At 43.7% G+C, this 18,921-nt stretch overlaps 1 protein-coding gene across 2 annotated transcripts in view; it reads right to left on the bottom strand.

The window, feature by feature from the left end:
* Positions 1–8,516, bottom strand: part of LOC129332211 (cytochrome P450 2J5-like) — a 57,433-nt gene extending 48,917 nt beyond the window's left edge. For both annotated transcript variants that reach the window (XM_054983150.1, XM_054983151.1), the window contains exon 1: positions 8,273–8,516. In XM_054983150.1, coding sequence (XP_054839125.1) covers positions 8,273–8,440 — 168 coding nt within the window. In that variant the 5' untranslated portion in view covers positions 8,441–8,516. The remainder of the gene's footprint in view (positions 1–8,272) is intronic.
* Between the last annotated feature and the right edge of the window lie 10,405 nt (positions 8,517–18,921).

The following is an 18,921-nucleotide window of genomic DNA, read 5'->3' as shown; positions in this document are numbered from 1 at the left end:
AGTGTGAAAGCCCTCCTGTGAGGGGGAGTCTCTAAAGTTTTAAGATATTGGGCCATTTTTATACTGAATCTTGTCTCCTCAGGGGCCCTGAATCCAAGGGACTTCATTATATCTTGTTGGCATTCGATGTCACAAATTCTTTGCTTAATTGCAAGTTTTGCCTGATCAATGATTTGTGACAAAAGAGCGCCAAATGAAAGGCCCATTCTTCCAAGACTTTCCTTAACCATATGTAGCCATCTCAGTTGGTAAGAGTCTTGCATTACAAGGGGAAGAAGACCTTTTGGATTCATGCAAATGTTGAGCCCTTGAAAAGTGGATGCCAACAAATCCTCACCTCAGTCCTCATTGATCCAGTTTCTAAGTGAAGAAGAGAATTAGAGACCCCTGGGGGAACCTGTAAAATGGCACGTAAAAATGTAGATTGTATCTTTTCTAAAGATTTCAAACTTGTAGCCAAGATGTCAATAAAAGTGTTATAGAGGAGTTGGGCTATTACTTTGGCCTGGAAAGTTTCAGCGCAGCAGGTACATAAAGACACCCTCCCACCCGAATGGAAAAATCTCATTATTGTATGCACAGTTCTCTCAGCGCTCTCTGCTCTCAGATTACAGTGTGGAGTATTAGATCTGGTCTCCTGAAATGCTACACTGAGGTAGATAAATCTATTAACTTGCTTGATTCTGTTTCCTTTCATCAACCATATTCTCTTTTTTGGGCACCTACCAAATACCATAACTTTGGTCTTATCATAGTTAATGGTAAGGTGTTCTTTTTCACAATAAGCGGCAAAACAGTCAAGTGCCCTACTGAGACCCAGTGGCGTCCTTAAAAAAAGGAGCGCATTGTCTGCATATAATAAAATCGATATGTGACACGAGCCAAGTTTTGGAGGATGAAAGTCAGTATTTGTCATATGATGGTTGTTGTGGGTTTTCCGGGCTGTATTGCCGTGGTCTTGGCATTGTAGTTCCTGACGTTTCACCAGCAGCTGTGGCTGGCATCTTCAGAGGTGTAGCACCAAAAGACAGAGATCTCTGAAACTACTGACACTGAGAGATCTCTTGTCTTTTGGTGCTACACCTCTGAAGTTGCCAGCCACAGCTGCTGGCGAAAGGTCAGGAACTACAATGCCAAGACCACGGCAATACAGCCCGGAAAACCCCCAACAACCATCGTTCTCCGGCCGTGAAAGCCTTCGACAATACATTTGTCATATGGTTAACCACATTACTCAGGTAAAGCTTGAATAAAATAGGTGCTAAAAGATCTGGGGAACTGAACTCTGCTGAGCCAGATTATTCAGCTGTAGCAGAAGCAGCCTGGCAGGAGTAGATACTTAGTGGATAGTCAGGAGTAGGTTCCTTACAAATTTGGTGGAGTTTGTTTGCCTCCCAGCTCCCTGGATAATTTCCCCCGTAGGGAATAATGGCTGGTAAATTTGGGATTTTCTAACCAGATTAAAGAATCTGACCCAAATTTCAGGTATATTGAATTTTTTTTGTTATCCTTGAAACATACATCTTTCTAGTATGATGTTGCTCTGATAAAAAACAGTCCTCTGTTGTTTTGGTATCAACAGTAGTATCAACAAATAAATGTTGAGAATTTAAATACATTCTGGTAGCCGAACAAACAGACCTTGATAACAGTGGTACCCTTTTTACTGGAACTGGTTTCCTTGTGAATAGGCGGGAATTAGTGGCAAGGAGAAGGCTATGCAAGCAGGATCCTCCACCAATTTTTATGGGATCCCCTCCCCAAGGAAATTGATGAGACAAGTGTTCTTTGAAATAAATAATAGTTTTTATTTAAAGGGGAAAACTCATAGACAAATTAATGGTTCACACAAGTACACCAGAATCCTTGGAAGTTAGCCAGAGGTTGGAATCGAGTGAGGGATTCAGGATATAGTTACCATCACAGAAGTAGTGTAGTCCATGGAGGAAGAGGGCTTCAAACATCCTGCATCTTTGGCCAGAGAGGAAGGCTCAGAGAAAGAGACTATGAGGGAGCAGTGCTAAGATTCAAAGTAGGTGCCCACCACACTGCTCAGTTTGATTACGGCACAGCTAGGGTTCTTATAGGGCTGAATGTGCCCTGAGGCTGGAGAGTGACTTCAGCCATTGGGACAAAGACCTTAATGATTGTCTCCTGGGAATGACAAAAGTTTGAGTACCTTTGATTGGTGCTACTGGGGTATGAGAAAGAAATCAGATTGGGTGCTCCTGGTGCCACACAAAGAAATGGTTGTTAATTAATGTTCCTGGAGCTTGGCTAATGAATTTAGATCCTTGATTAGATGTTTCAAGGAAGGAGTTATAAACTTATCAGATCTGATTGATGGCCCTCAATCGAAAGATAGGATTCAATCACAGAAAAGAGGGGAGATTGGAATGTTTGGGCGGTGACTCATCATGAGTACCTTTATTGTCAAGATTGCAAATTCTGCAACTTGGAGGGGCGGGAGCCTATCATGCCCAGTCCTCAGCAATTGCATTCACGTTCCATTCATGACTCACTCTCCCGGGCAGGACACAGCAATGCTTTGCTTAGCTGGCTGGGATTCTAATGTGAATTAAGGCACATCAGATTCAAGGGGCTTGTGGTTTTTATATCATAAGCTGCTATAAAATGGTGGAGGCCAGGGATGACTGCTCACCTTTGGGGAGTGCGCACCCTTAAATTATTGTAATAATAGATTCTTGTTTGGGAAGGATGAAGATCACACTGCAGGGGGTAGACAGTAAATTGTTATGTGGTTGCAGAGTGAGTCAAGTGTTTTTAACAAGGGAAAATAATGGCAAGTTGCTAAATACAATACTGCTGCAATGCATTGCATAAGCAAACAAGGAGGGGTAACTTCTCATGTTATATGCAAAAGAGCAATCATAGTTTGGGAGTGGTGTATTTTGCAGCAGTGTGTGGTGCAAGACATTTGGATGTGGAGGATTTCAGTGTTAATCTCACATTCTTCAAAACCATTATATTTAATGTTGTAGGTTATGGCCCAGCATTTCAGATTATCAGTGAATCACTGATATTCTAGCAAATGATCCAGTTGAGATGAAGCATTGAATTGTAAAAGTTTTTTCCCCTCTCCCTCTCTCTGTCCCTAACCATGGGCTTTCTGTTGAAGGTTGTGGAAAATCAAAGGGGAACAGAGGAATACACTCTCCCTTCTTGATTGGGAGGAACTTAAACCATTGAAAGGGAATGGAAGAGCATATAATGTTCGAAGGACCCTTGGAACTTTCAGTAGCTGGCCTACGCTTGTGGCCAAGAAGAACACTCAATGAACAGCAGTTAAAGATGAGTGCAACCCTGTTTTCATATTCACTCCCTCTAAACAGGGTGTGCTTCATTTGCTGGTCATTGTTAACCTGTATGCTAATACTTGGTGCAGAGAAGACTGGGCCAACAGCTCTCCTGGAAAGCATATTGCTCTGATGGCACACAAAACTGGCTGCTGTCCCCAGGATATGTGTTTGAACTTCCACGGGCCTTTTCCATACGGCTTACCGCTGCTCGTAACAACCCGGAAGATAGCGCAAAAAACGCGGAAGATCGCATTTTCTCACGCAAGATTTGCGCAATGTCACGTGACATCACGCAAATCTCGCATGAGAAAACGCGATCTTCCGCGGTTTTTGCACGATCTTCTGGGTTGTTACGATCCTCAATTCCACACGGTAAGCCATGTGGAAACGGCCTTGATGACTTTGATATCTTTCCATTTCTGTGTCAACATCTGTATCAGCTTCCACTTTCAACTCATTGTCAACCTGTATGCCAATCTGCCATATCTATACTAGTGGTGGGAAATAGAGTACTCATTCTTCTTCTGCCATTTACTACCAGAATTCCTTTGCCTGTTTCTATTACTAGCAGTACAGCTCCCAGTCTTCTTCTGGAGATCTTCTTTAAGCCTTCTTTGCTGCTTGACTTCAAGCTTCATTTGTTAGTTTGTACTGCATCAATAGTTGCCTTTGGAGTTATACACTGCAAGACAGTCACAGCCAAGCCAATGGAGCTTGTACGTATTTGCGGAAGACCAAGCAGTGCATGGATCTTCTGGAGATTCTGGCTCTCCATCGTGCTCTTGCTTCCTTCTTTCCAGATGAACAGGGAAAAATCATTCGGGTGACCACAAAAAATGTGGCCACACTGTTTTACATCAACAAGCAAGAAGACAGGTTCAGCTGGGTCTTCCACTTAAACAACATAATCTGCTTGAGATCTGTAAGTGTTCCAGGGTAATTTACAGTGTGATCTGTAAGTGTTCCAGGGTAATTTACAGTGTTGGTAAATACTAATTATCCTGAGTTTTGAGACAGAGAAAGGGCCACAATGCCCTGTTTCACAGAGATGTATTTAAGGTTCCACTGGAGGCTCAGCTGACATGTTTATCGCTTTATTCACTTCTTCTAGCCCAGCAGGTCCACAAGAAATTGTCTAGTTGTTCTTTGGTGGTCCAATCTTTATTATTTTATCCAGCAGCTTAATAATACCTTTTGCTGTTTGAAACTGAATCTTTTTCAGCACTTTTCAATCTGTATATAAAGCTTCTAGGGAAGATTGTCCATACCTTTGGAGGTGGATGCCCAGATGGATATTTCTTTATCAAAGCCACAAAAAAATGCTTTCTCCATTCTAGGCTACTGTCTATGTGCTGTACTCAGGTAGCTGAGGCAGGTCATGCTCATCTTGAATCCAGACAAGAGGGAGGCGATGGTGGTTGGAAAAGTAGAGGTCTAGGAAGGGGTTATGTTCCCTATATCTGATGGGACATAATTGGTCTTAGCTGATTCAGGAGTCTGAAAGTTATGTTGGATCCTGCTCTCTTATTAGATAGAGAGGTAAGTTTGGAAGCAAGAAGTGCTTTTTTCATCTCCATCTGTCTGGGCTGGAAACTGGTCCCCTGTGTAGACACAGTAACTGGAAGGCTAAACTCTTGTTCTGTGCTCTCTTTGAAGACGGCTTTGAAGACAGATCAGAAACTTCAACTGGTTCAAAATGCAGCTACTTGGCTATTGGTGACAGCAAGTGTCGTAACGCAGTTAGAGTTAGACTAGGATTAGAGAGTGACTGATCCAGTTAGGATAGGATTAGGGAGACCCAGTTCTGAATCCCCATTCTGCCATGGAAACTCACTAGGCGATCTAGCAATGCAGATTCTGTGAACCTGGGCAGATCATGAGAGAGGGGGCAGGAAGGGTTACATCAGTGCTTAGTTCTTGTGGCCCTTTCTTATATGCCCAAGGATATGCTGATTGCCACTTCGGGAACAGGAAGCAATTTTCCCTAGGCCAGTTTGGCTAGGGGTCCTGACAGGTTTTTTTGCCATCTTCTGGGCATGGAGTAGGGGTTACTGGCGATGGGGGGGGGAGAGGGTAGTTGTGAATTTCCTTCATTGTGCAGGGGGTTGGTCTAGATAACCCTGGAGGTACCTTTTGTCAGGGCTTGCCACAGCTGCCGCTGGGCAGGGCGCCAACATGCCCGACCCTGACGTCACAGGGGATACTGCAGGGCTCTGTGGAAAGGAGGGGTGGTATACCTCACCCAGACTCCCTCTCAGTCCACTCACTGGCTTGCTCAATCTGCTCCAGTCACCCCCCTTGACCTCTGCCATCTCCTCCTTCATCAACTCTCCTCCTCTCCAACTCCACTCCATCACTCCTACTCAACCCACCACACCCTATGGGTGGACTTCCCTTTTATCCCTTCAGCCTTGCCAAACTCCACCTGCCAACCACGCCCTCCTGCTGCCTTCTAACCATGGCTCTAGCTGGCCTAGGTAGCTGCACCTGTGCTTGTTTGGCTGGAAGCACTGGGCCAGTCCACCCGGGCATCGTTGGCTGGCTGTCCAGCCTCTCTGGCTGAGATGACTGCTGAAGGTGGGCGCAGCTGAACCTCCTTGGCTGGCTGTCCATCTTCTCCCATGGAATGCCTCAGGCAGCTCCACCTGGGGCTGCTTAGCTCCTAGCATTCCCTGGGTTAGGTTATTGCTTTCCTGCTGGGCTGCAGGCTGGGGCGTGGCTCTGAGCTGCTGAGGCTGTTTCTCCTCCCTGGCTGGTAACGCTTCAGCTTGGCCAGCTGCTGTCTGTCTGTTCCCACTGTCTCTGCCCTCTCCATGTGCTCTAGCCCCTTCTGGGTTGCCCCCATTCTTTCTACCTGGGCCCCTGGACTCCCACTAGAGGGTGGGGCCAGCTGGCCTCCACCTGCCCCTTCTAACCCTCTGAGGCTTGGGTGTCTCTTCCCTTCCCCCTGTGACTGGCTGGTTCTGGGTCTGGCTGTCTGCTGAGGCAGCTGGGCCACTGCCCCCTGGGGGTCTCCCGTCTTCTTCTCCAGGTAAGTCCAGGGGCTGGGCTGTGGACCCCGGACACCTTCCAATCCCATGATTCTATGATCTTGGGCCAGTCACTCTCTCAGCCTGGCCTACCTCACAGAGTCATGTTGTGAGGATAAAATGGGAAAAGGAGAAACAGTGTAAGCGACATTCTGTCCCCATTGGGGAGATAAATATGGTACAAATATATAAATGAATAGTAGCGGCTATCCACAGTTTGCACAATACTCTTCTTTTGAAAACTCTTGAACTACCTGAGTCAACCAAACATGTTGAGGGAACAGATCACTACTACATGGATTTAGATAGCTGAAATTATTATTGGGTAAGCTTGTGTTTGATAATGGATACAAAAATTCCTGAAAATTTTGTAATATCCTGTAGACTTTGGCCATCGATTACTATAGGATTTCTGCTAATTTTAGCACATTATACTTTACATTTTAAAAAGGTTTTCAAATCATGCCTTATTGCTTGTTATATGTAGAGTATATCTCATTCTATGGCTTTAAGAATAAATATGTTATGGGAATTGTGACCTTGAACAAATGGGGGCTATTGCCATGTCCCCAGTGACAGATTTTTAAAATTGTCTGTAAATACATTTCAAAATGGAAAATGACCTGTAAAATTTCAAGAAAATCCATCACTTTGATGCAATTTTCATTTGCCAAGTTTTGATGATTTGACATGGAACGATATTGTAGCCTCTAAAAGTCAAACCTTATAGGTATGCCGCATTATGCTGAAAGTCAGGCAGCATTAATGTAGGCAGAGGTTGACATTTGGAAATGTAAGAAGATAAGCAACATTATGCATCAACCAGAATCAGACGTTTGGATGCCCCAAGATGGCATAGAGATTGCATAGCTGAAATCAGAAGAAAAAGAGTAGACTGTGCAATGGATGTCCATAAACTTCCCATTCCTTACTGCTTCTGAATCATCAGTGCTATTGTGAAAAGCACACTGGAAATATTTGACATAGCAGCCCAAATATTTAAGTGGAATGATCTCATTGATGACTATTGTCTAGAATTTTTCCATGTCAGCTGTATCACTCTGATCTCTCTTGACTCTTTCCCTTTTTTTTTGAGGCAGAATTCTTTTTGAACTTTTAAAACTAGACTGCAAGGCACAAGGGCAATCAAGGAAAGGAATAATTCATTATGTTTGTATCCTAACACAGGGGTCTGCAAACTTTTATACCAAAAAAAGCTACTATGTAAAAGATATCAATAAAGGGTCAGTATAAGAAAGCCTATTTGCATAACTGAATATATACAGCTTTAACATGACTGAAAATTGACATGTTCATTAATAATCCATACAGTTTTTGCAACCCAAACACTTGTGAGTCCTTTATTAGGAAGTATGCACAGGAGCACTGTATATGATTTTTTTAAGTGCACAGGCATAAATCTGCTCATGGTTCACATTTAGATTCCTGGCAACAGTTCATCTCTTTATTTCCCTTTCTATAAAACATCTCTAAGAAGTCCTTTAGTCCCATAAAAATCTTTTCCTGCCATTCCCTTCACATGCTGATTATTCTATCATCCCACTGCCCCCTCCAGTATAGCTTAACTTAAAAGTTTCACTTCCTTTTTAAAAGAGCCACATTTTGTTCCATACTGAGCCACATTTGGTTCTAAAAGGCATAGGTTGCAGATCCGTGTCGAAATGAATGTAATAAATTGGCTTTTTCCATTTTACTTTTTTTCATTTGTTTTGGAAATAAATACATATCCCCTGTGTTTGCTCATTGTCTTTTTCATTGGATTAACTATTTAAAAAGACCAGTGTCCAAATGAATGTAACAAATGGGCCTTTTTCATTTTACTTTTTTCATTTGTTTGGCAATAAATACACATCCCCAGTGTTAGCTCATTGTCTTTTTAAAAAACTATTTAAAAAGAAGTACCTCAACAAGAATATCAGGATGAATTCTGAATCCGCACTGCACTATTTTGACAGCCGATAGAAGCATGGGAGGGCCAGGAGGGTACTTCTTCCATGACTGGAGTAGTTTCAGAAAGAGTAGAATCAGGAGACACACCAGCACAGCTATCAAGACTGCCCGTATCCACATAATTATCCTTTTTTATCTGTCTTGGTATCTTTCTAAGGCTTCTGGTTGGTTGAATGTTCTTTGGTTGATGGCCTGTTGTTTTTCTCGAGTGGTGTTACTGATTATCTCTTTCTATCACCCTTTTATACTCTCTGTTTGTCAAAGACATGTACATACGTAACAAATCTTCTGACAGCATACCCAAGCACTATAGGAATGTGGTTCTACAGGCACATATGATGTCAGCACACCTTGTCGTCAACATAATTAATACTGATCTATAGTACTGAAGTAGTAGAAGAAACTGCCTTGATTGCTTTGTTAGAAAATCTAGGTGCATCTACTTCCCTTGTTACTTCTCCTACAGTGCTCAATAGCAATCAATATTAGTAGCAATATCATGGTATTTTTCTGGATCATTTAGCTGTGATGGACTTTGACAGTATTGTCCTGTGCTGATTTCAGGCTTTTATTTGAAAAACAAGTCCTAGAAGGTGTTCTTACAAGATTGGTAAGGAACAACAAGAAAGGTGGAAAAAACCAACAACAACCCTGCAGAAGAACGGGAGCCAAAGAGGTTGAAACAAAAAAAAATTAAATATAACTAAAAATGTGATACAAATAATTAAAACACTTCAAAAGAACAATGTGTGTATACATGTAATATGTGTATACATGCAGCTGCCTCACACTTGCCTTGACAAATGACTTCCCTAAGCATTCTTTGGGGTCCATAAACATGGAACCCCATTGTTCATCATAGTTCTTCTGTGCAGTACCACATTGGGACTGTGCATACATGCAGACCTACCTCTCAGAAGATTCTTTATAGCTTCTTAAAAGCCCCATTATGGGCTGCTTCTCAAGATTCACATAGAGACCCATTTTCCTGCCTAAATGGGCATGTGACCATATTGGAGGAGTGACTCCCCCTTCCCTTAATTCTCTCTGAGCTGCTATGAGGAGGAGATCGTAGCAAGCTTGCTCCATTGGTTCGTTTATCTTTTTCTGTGATCTTTACCGGCTTTTGATCTTTTGGACTAACTTGACTTCTCTTTGAATTGTGGACTGTGTTTGAGGATCCTGGCAATCAGTGAGTGTTTCTGATCCCCTCATTATGTCTGAGGCATGGACCTTGTTTAAAAAATGTGCCCAATGCCCTACCAAGATGGCACACTCAGAACAGCAAGAGCTGTATCTCTTCTGCCTTGGTGAAGGCCATAAAGTTGGAGCCTGCGCCATATGCCAACAATTCACACCTAAGGCTTGGAATGAGAAAGCCATACGATTAAAGGCTGCTTTATGGGAAAAAGTTTCCTTGGCAAAAAACCTACCACTAAAGAGCAGGCCTCAGTGCCAGACTCTAAGGGAGCATGGCCTTCGGTAATGCCTGATTGTTGTTCTAGAGTGGGTTCCGTAGCCTCCTCATAGTCTGTTGCAAGATCAAACCCGACCTCTGCAAAGCCTAGCACTTCATGTGTGCCCTGGGATCCAAGGCATTCCTTCAAGCCTCCGATGAAAAAACCTTAGGCTAAACATACATCTCAATCAGAGTTGAAATCCAGGTTGGAGGTGAAGCCGATATCAGGCTCAAAGGCGATATTGGAGTTGATGTCCAGTCAGAGTCGACCTCTACAACTCCCTATGGAGTTGGAGGAAGTGATTGTGGTCCCCCTCAGACAACATTATCGCATCTACACTCTCCTGAGAAATCCATGTCAGAAGGCGAGCTCCATGATGCTGATCCTCATCTATCTCAAGATTTGATCGAGGTGTGGAGGGAATCAAGCAGGGAACTGATGTCCTTTATGGAGCCAAGGCCATCTGGAGCCGACTTCCCAGTTCCCCCTAGTTGGAGTCATCATGGATCCAATAACCAACAATTTGTGGATCCAGGGCACTCAGTGGCTGAAAGGCACCACTACACCTGTTGTATTTCCCCTCCCTACCATTGCCACTGGCCAGGTGGCCCAGGAGTTTTTCAGCAATCAGATCCGAGACTGACATCCTTGTGATGAGCATGGCTCCCACCCCCATTGCCTGCACAGTTGTAAGCCACCTATGATTCCAATGAGGATGTCATCAGAGGTCAGATCCAAGACAGGTCAGATCCATCACCAGATGAGAATGTCATCCCATCTGCAGGGTCACCTTTCAAAGATCTCAGGATCTACGCCAAACAAATGACTCAAATGGCTACAGCCTTAGACTTTGATGTTGCTACTATGGTGCCAGTAACTCAGGATAAACTCCTAAGTAGACTGTACAACGATGCTCCCGCATCTCTTGCATTCCCCATAGTGTAGGGAGGGACTGGACACAGTCATCCTCAAGGCTTGGGAGAGGCCAGCAGAGTTGCCAGAAACATCCAAGTGGGTGGAGACTACATAAGATACATATGTATCATACTACATAAAAGGGTAAGCATGTTCAAGATGACTCACCGGTTTATCCTGGCACAGGTGCAGTCAGGGCAAGCCTCTGTTCCCTCAAAAGGGCCTGCAGATCAGCTCTGCCTTCCTCAGCCGTGATTGGGCTGGGGCTGGCAAGTGGCATGCCCGGCTGGCCTGCGCTTCACCTCCCAAGCCTTCCCCCACAAGCCTCAATCTGTCATGGGAGGTGGGGGCACGGGAGGCAGCTTGGCTTGCCTGATCTTCCCCCAGGCTTCCCCTTTCTTCCCCCAGCGTTCCACTCCCAACCCCTGATCTGCTGGAGGGGGAGGGGCATGGGGGCAGCACTGCTTGCGTGCTCTTCCCCCAGCCTTCCACCCCCAAACCCCGATCTGCCATGGGGGCAGCGAGCATGGGGGCAGTGCAGCTTGCCTCATGGCCCCACCTTCATAGATGGTGGCAATGGAAGCCCCTCCCTGTGATGTCATTGGCTTCTCCCTGTGATGTCAGTGGGTCCCTGGCATGGCAATGCCTCTGGCCCAGCCCCAGCTCCCCCCTGAAAAACTGGAAAATCTATGCTCATATAAATTTAAACAAATAAATAAATAATAATAGATAAATACAGGTATTACAACTCTGTTTTACATGTTCTCAGACTTGATGAGTGAAAGGTTTAGACTGTGTTCCTTGCAATTTTGATGCTGTTGCTTATAAAACCAAAAATAAAGAGGCTTTCCCCACAAGTAAATGCCAAACAACAAGAAACCCACACCAGGGAAAGATCAGTGAATAATATTTCTTAAATGCTATACTTAATGCAAAAGTAATGATCAACTCTCATACAATATTTTCAAAAGACTTACCGTCCAATACACCCTTCAAGGTGATATCCAATGTCCCAGTGTCCAGAGGGGTGAACTCAGTAAAACCCTCCGGAGTTCTGCGAGAAGGAATGTCCTTTAGCAATGATTCTCCGTGTTGCAGACAGAAATCCGTCTGTATCAGCTTTTTGGTTTCTCCGGTGATTCTTTGGTGAGTCATTGTCTCTGGTTCATTGAAATTTTCACTGTAAATTTAAGGTTAAATGAGGACAGAAAGCACTGTATCTTTGAAAATTTTGTGTTTATTTATAGAATATTGCTTTTCTGGTGGTTGTTTGATTGGCCCTTGAGGAAGTGGGCATCACACGAAACAAGCTAACTTTGCTGGCCACTTGTAGGGCGGGGGGACCCCTTCGGGGGCCCCATTCCATCTTCATTGCTCCACCAACCTGGAAAAGAAAAAACAACAACTAAAAAAGATATCAATCTAATTGCATTGGAGATACAGGGACATTGAATATCACCTTGAAGGGTGTATTGGACGATAAGTCTTTGAAAATATTGTATGAGAGTTGATCATTACTTTTGCATTAAGTATAGCATTTAAGAAATATTATTCACTGATCTTTCCCTGGTGTGTGTTTCTTGTTGTTTGGCATTGCTTATAAAACAGCTGGCCCGGATCCTCATTCCGCCCCCCTGAAAAGAACAGCGTGCGCATGCACATGTGCGGCAAATGTGTATGCAGTGGGCTGAAACTCATGAAAATGGGAGCGGGGGGGGAGACAATGGATCAGTTCCAAGCTAGCCCCCCAGGAACAAACAGTAATGAAACAGAATCTGGTATTTCCTGGAACTGAAACTGAAATGGAAATTTTTTCAGTGCACACTCCTGATATTCATGTAATTGCAATGTTTTGTTTTAATGGTCTTAATTTGAGGCATGCTTTGAGGGTGTCTTATGTAAGCTACCTAGAGTACGATAAGGAAGGCAGACAGGTATGTCGAAATTAACAAATTAAAAAATATATATATTTAAGAATATTAAATATCAAAGGCTGGTATCATCTATGCTGATCTCAGGTAGTACTGAACCAGTTCTCTAGAGTACATGTGGGGGCTTGTGTGAGATACCCTGAGGATACAGGATTTATTCTAAAGTGTTTCTCTCACATGAAAGCAGTTACAAACAGAAACCAGAATTTTCTATAACTAAAGGGAAGAAAGGAAGACAGAGAAAGAATGCATTCAGCAAAATTATTTATGTATTTATTTATGTCATTTATAGTCCACCTTTATAGTCCCCATTTATAGTCCACTGAGACTCAAGGCGGATTACACAGTATGAGATTAGGACAATCAGTATCAAGTACTTTTCAATACAGTATCAAGGACATTTCCATAAACAATGCCATAGGGTAAATAGATACAAGTTTAAAGGACATAGCGTTAGCAAGAATCCAATACAGGGTAGAAAAAATACTGAAACGGAACATAATCAATTATAGGACTTACATTAGACAACATGTAGCACAGGTGGTACATAAAGCAACAGATAATATGTGAGGAAATATAGTGATGAAGTCTACGGTCCCTAACTCATTAGCGAAACATCTGAGACCCTTTCCCTACAATACAGCCCTCCCATTTGAATAAAAAGCCTTTTTGAATAGTTCAGTTTTGCATCATTTGTGGAAAGCCAGGAGAGTGCAGGCTTTCCTGACCTCCTTAGGCAGGTCCCAACCCAGAGTTGGGTTCGGTTTTTTTTTTCCCTGTTTGTGCCCATCTCTAACTGGGACAGAGCCTCCTAGCTCTACACGGTGTTTCTGAGTGAGCCCCACAGTATCATCCGGCCCTATTTTCTGCTTAGAGTTGCCAACTCCAGCTAGGGAAATTCCTGGAGATGCCTGGGAAGGGCAGAATTTGAGGAGGAGAGGGAGCTCAGTGGGAATTTAATGCCATGATTTTCATCTTCCAAAGCTGTCATTTTCTCTAGGAGATCAGTTGTAATTCTGGGAGAACTCCAGGTCCCACGTGGAAGTTGGCAATTCTATTTCTATGGTTGTTGGGGGTTTTTCCGGGCTGTATTGCCGTGGTCTTGGCATTGTAGTTCCTGACGTTTCGCCAGCAGCTGTGGCTGGCATCTTCAGAGGTGTAGCACCAAAAGACAGAGATCTCTCAGTGTCACAGTGTGGAAAAGATGTAGGTCATTTGTATCTACTCAGGAGGGGTGGGGTTGAGCTGAGTCATTCTGTAAGAGTTTCCCAGGGTGTGGAATGCTAATGGCGGGAGGCTTCACTGTAACCTGAGGAGGTTCTTTTGCATATGGATTGGTGCTTGATGTGCTAATCTTCTCTGCAGGGCTATTGTCGGGTGTGGAGTGTTTTGTTGGCCTGGTGTTTTTCAGAACTGGAGCCCATGCTCTGTTCATTCTTAAGGTTTCTTCTTTCCTGTTGAAGTTTTGCTTATGCTTGTGAATTTCAATGGCTTCCCTGTGCAGTCTGACAAAGTAGTTGGAAGTGTTGTCCAGTATTTTGGTGTCCTGGAATAAGATACTGTGCCCTGTTTGAGTTAGGCTATGTTCAGCCACTGCTGATTTTTCAGGCTGTCCAAGTCTGCAGTGTCTTTCATGTTCTTTTATTCTTGTCTGGATGCTACGCTTTGTGGTCCCGATGTAAACTTGTCCACAGCTGCAGGGTATACGGTATACTCCTGCAGAGGTGAGGGGGTCTCTGCTGTCTTTTGCTGATCGTAGCATCTGTTGTATTTTGAACATTTTGAAAAAACATTTTGAAAAAACAGCTCTAGAATCAGCACCCCACAAACCCAGTGTATGGTTCCGGTTTGTGGATGATACATTCATCATTTGGAGCCATGGGGAGGAAGAATTGAGGGAGTTTTTGAATCATCTCAACAACATCCACCTGAACATACAATTCACAATGGAGAAAGAAAGTGAGGGAAAACTCTCATTCCTGGATACCTTGGTCATCCGCAAAGCAAACTTTCAGTTAGGTCACAAGGTCTACAGGAAACCAACTCACACTGATCGGTACTTACACAAAAACTCCAATCACCACCCCCGACAGAAAAGAGGCATAATGAAAACATTAGTGGATCGTGCAAGACGGATATGTGAGCCGCGCTTTCTCAATGAGGAAATTAATCATCTAAACCACGCACTTCAGGCAAATGGCTACTCCAGAAATGAAATCCGAAGAGCAATCAAACCCAGGATGAATCAAACAACCAAGGAAAAACAGTCACCTACAGGAAAAGTGTTTTTGCCATATATCAAAGGAATTACTGATCAGATGGGAAAGCTTATGGAAAAGCATAACCTTCAAGCAGTATTCAGACCCACCCGAAAAATACAACAGATGCTACGATCAGCAAAAGACAGCAGAGACCCCCTCACCTCTGCAGGAGTATACCGTATACCCTGCAGCTGTGGACAAGTTTACATCGGGACCACAAAGCGTAGCATCCAGACAAGAATAAAAGAACATGAAAGACACTGCAGACTTGGACAGCCTGAAAAATCAGCAGTGGCTGAACATAGCCTAACTCAAACAGGGCACAGTATCTTATTCCAGGACACCAAAATACTGGACAACACTTCCAACTACTTTGTCAGACTGCACAGGGAAGCCATTGAAATTCACAAGCATAAGCAAAACTTCAACAGAAAGAAGAAACCTTAAGAATGAACAGAGCATGGGCTCCAGTTCTGAAAAACACCAGGCCAACAAAACACTCCACACCCGACAATAGCCCTGCAGAGAAGATTAGCACATCAAGCACCAATCCATATGCAAAAGAACCTCCTCAGGTTACAGTGAAGCCTCCCGCCATTAGCATTCCACACCCTGGGAAACTCTTACAGAATGACTCAGCTCAACCCCACCCCTCCTGAGTAGATACAAATGACCTACATCTTTTCCACACTGTGACACTGAGAGATCTCTGTCTTTTGGTGCTACACCTCTGAAGATGCCAGCCACAGCTGCTGGCGAAACGTCAGGAACTACAATGCCAAGACCACGGCAATACAGCCCGGAAAACCCCCAACAACCATCGTTCTCCGGCCGTGAAAGCCTTCGACAATACAATTCTATTTCTACTCGATTGTTTCTAATCCAACAGCATTGTGTATCTCACCATCTTTGGCGTGCTCGGAAAGCACCTGGAGTCATTTCAAGCTGACAGGCAGACAAAATAATAGCAAGAATGCTTCACAGGCTGCACAGGCCAAATCCAAAACCGCTACCACAGTCAAGCCCATAAAGTGGCTGCAGATTCTGCTGCTCCTGATAATAAAGAGTTTGCTGTTGCTACCGCTGTAGCTGCTGCTGACCCACTGGTTGGGTGCCGTTTAAGAGAATTCCTTCAGGGTACCAAAAGCATTACAGAATTGCAGGAAAGTTTTCTCACCGTCAAATCTCATCCTACTGAAGCTAAATCTCTTGAGAAGCAGACAGCTGAACAGCTTACAAATGCAGGAAACAGGATCTCCAACCTAGAAGATTCCACTACTTCCGCCCCAATTTTTCATTTCAGCAGCTCCAATTCGAGGTAAAAAACCTTCAAACATCTAAAATTCTGGATTTGGAAAGCAAAAATTGTCATAATTATTTACTGTTGGTGGGAGTCAAAGAACAACTAGAGGGGAAGATATGGTGGCTTTTGTTCAATCATTTTTGAGGGGCTCTTTGTCTCTACTTTTGTAAGAGCTCGGTCACAGATCACTGGGTCATATCCAAAACACAGTAGCCCATACCAAGGCCATAGTATTCTGCTTATTGAATTTTGCCTCTAAAGAAGACCTTCTGAGGCAAACTGTAGAGATTAGCCAACTGACTTGCGGTCCATATTAAGTATAATTTCCCCCAACGAAATTGTGGACATCTGCAAAGAATTCTTGCATGCCAGGGTTCTAGCCCAGGAAAAAGCTATAGGAGCCTATATAACAGGGTCTCTAGCCCTTCATTGAAACTCCCAGGAGCTTTTGGGGTTTGGGGTTAAGCATTGTGTGGCAGCCTATGGCCATTCCACCCCAAACACATCATATCATGTCTGATCTCGGAAGCTATGCAGGGTCAGGCCTGGTTAGTATGTGGATGGGAGACCACCTGGGAATACTGGTGCTGTAGGCATCAAGTGGCATCATATCAGACCGTGTAACACTGTGACATCACTTCCGGTCATGTAACTGGAATTGATGCCACCTGCTGCCACAATACTTTAGCAATCTCCCAAATCTCTATGGTTTTACCACAGAAATTTGAGGGATTGCTAGAATGTCATGGTGACGCATGATGTCACTTTCAGTTATGCAACCAGAAATAATGTAGCACTACCAGCACGATGAGCCACCCATTTTTCTCCCGCTGCTGCATTGTAGAGCATGAGATACCCAGCAATTTTCTATGTGAGGTGTAACAACAGACTCACCAGTTTCCAAACTCCAGTTGAAGCGGAAGACGGTTCGTTTGCCCTGTGACTGCTGCTCATTCAGGTTTCCTGCTTCTTTGAGGTCTGTTGAAAAGACTGATAATTTATGCAGCAGGCTGAAAGATCTGAAAGTTTTTCCTGAACTTTTGTTTTCTTCCAGTCAGGATGCCAAAACTTGAACTGACGTCAGGGGTTTCTTGCACTGTGTAAGACTTCTCCCATCAGCCTTGTGCCTGATACAATCTTGAGAATTTACATCTGCAAGCTACCTACCTACAAGAGATTTGCTCAAGGAATTGCTATGACTGTTGTGTGGTTAGCCAAAGATTACATTGCCATAATCTCTCTCTCTCTGGGATTAAGGATTTAAACTCCTGCCACAGCTACATTGTTCTCTACACTTCCTCACTGAATATAGATATTGTATTGTATTTCCATTTCTCTAGCCCTCCTCCCAATTTATTGCTCACGTTTTTACCTTCCTTCCCCCCTTTTCTTTCTTCTCCTCCTTTTATATTTTTCTCCCTTCTAATTAGGCAGTGGGGAAGCTGTCATAGTTGGTCATATTGTATCCTGGTGATCTGTTAATTTCCTATTTAGTTTTTTTCCTTGTTTGTTTTTAAATTTCCATGATATTAATTGGGCTTGGTGGCAGGCTCTAGGGTCTCAGACAAAGGTTGCCAATCCAAATCTGGCAATGGGTGGGAGGGCTGGGAATGGAGACATGGGGGAGTGGACGTGATGTTGGTGACGTTGCTGACACCACTACGTTACTTCCAGGTATAATCTGGAGGTGACAAAGGGTACTTCTGGATACAAACTGGAAGTAACAAAGATTGCCCAGAAATTGCCAGAAACTCTGTGGTAAAACTCTATCCTGGAGCTACCCTTTGTCATTTCTAGATTGTACTAGGAAGAGATGTAGCCATCAGCAATATCACTGTTTTTTATTTTATTTACCTCTCTCTGCTTTTCAGAGCAAAGAAGCTTGCTAATGGGAGGCTATCTCAGACAAGGCTGAGTTCACCTTATCTCTTATGACATTCTCCCTTGTTCTTCTTGTTTGACTTTTCTTCTGTTTCCTTTTGTTTTTTTCTCCTCTCCTCTCCTCTCCTCTCCTCTCCTCTCCTCTCCTCTCCTCTCCTCTCCTCTCCTCTCCTCTCCTCTGCTCTCCTCTGCTCTCTCTCTCTCTCTCTCTTCTATTTTTGGACTATGCCTAAAGTAATCACTGTTTCATGGAATGTCAAAGGTCTTGGAAGACCCAGTAAACACACAGAAAAACTTGAAAAGACCACATGCTTGATCACCATGCTCCAAGAGACTCATGTATGTCAAGGCAAAGAAATGTGTCTCACAAAGTGACAGATAAGGGAAACCTATTTGACACCAGATCAAATACTGAAGGGAGATATTTTTCCAATTGGGTTAAACAAGAACCACTCACATTTCTGCTGGGCAATATCTGTGGACCTAATGTAGATTACTCATTTTGTCCCTTCTGTTATGGTAGCTCTCAGAGAACTTGTGAGTTCATTGTTGTTCTTCTGTGCAGGCGCACATGGGACTGCGCCTGCATAGGCCTACCAATGGAGAATTCTTCAACGCTTGTTTAGAGCCCCGTTAGGGGCCATTGATCTCATGCCACATAACAACTGTTTCCTGCTCAAATGGTCATGTGACTTAATGGAGAGCAATGGTCCCTTCCCTCAGTTCTCTTCTTGCTACCACTTGGAGAAGGACTTCGCTTTCAAGTTCCGCTAAGTTTCACTTTCTAACTGATTTTTTTCCAATCAGTCAATCTTGGACTGACTTCTGACTTCGTTTTTGCTTTCCAGTT

Source organism: Eublepharis macularius, chromosome 6 (assembly GCF_028583425.1).
Source record: "Eublepharis macularius isolate TG4126 chromosome 6, MPM_Emac_v1.0, whole genome shotgun sequence".
NCBI lineage: Eukaryota > Metazoa > Chordata > Lepidosauria > Squamata > Eublepharidae > Eublepharis > Eublepharis macularius.
The sequence above is the reverse complement of the archived record's forward strand: the minus strand, read 5'-3'. Positions and strand labels throughout refer to the sequence as shown.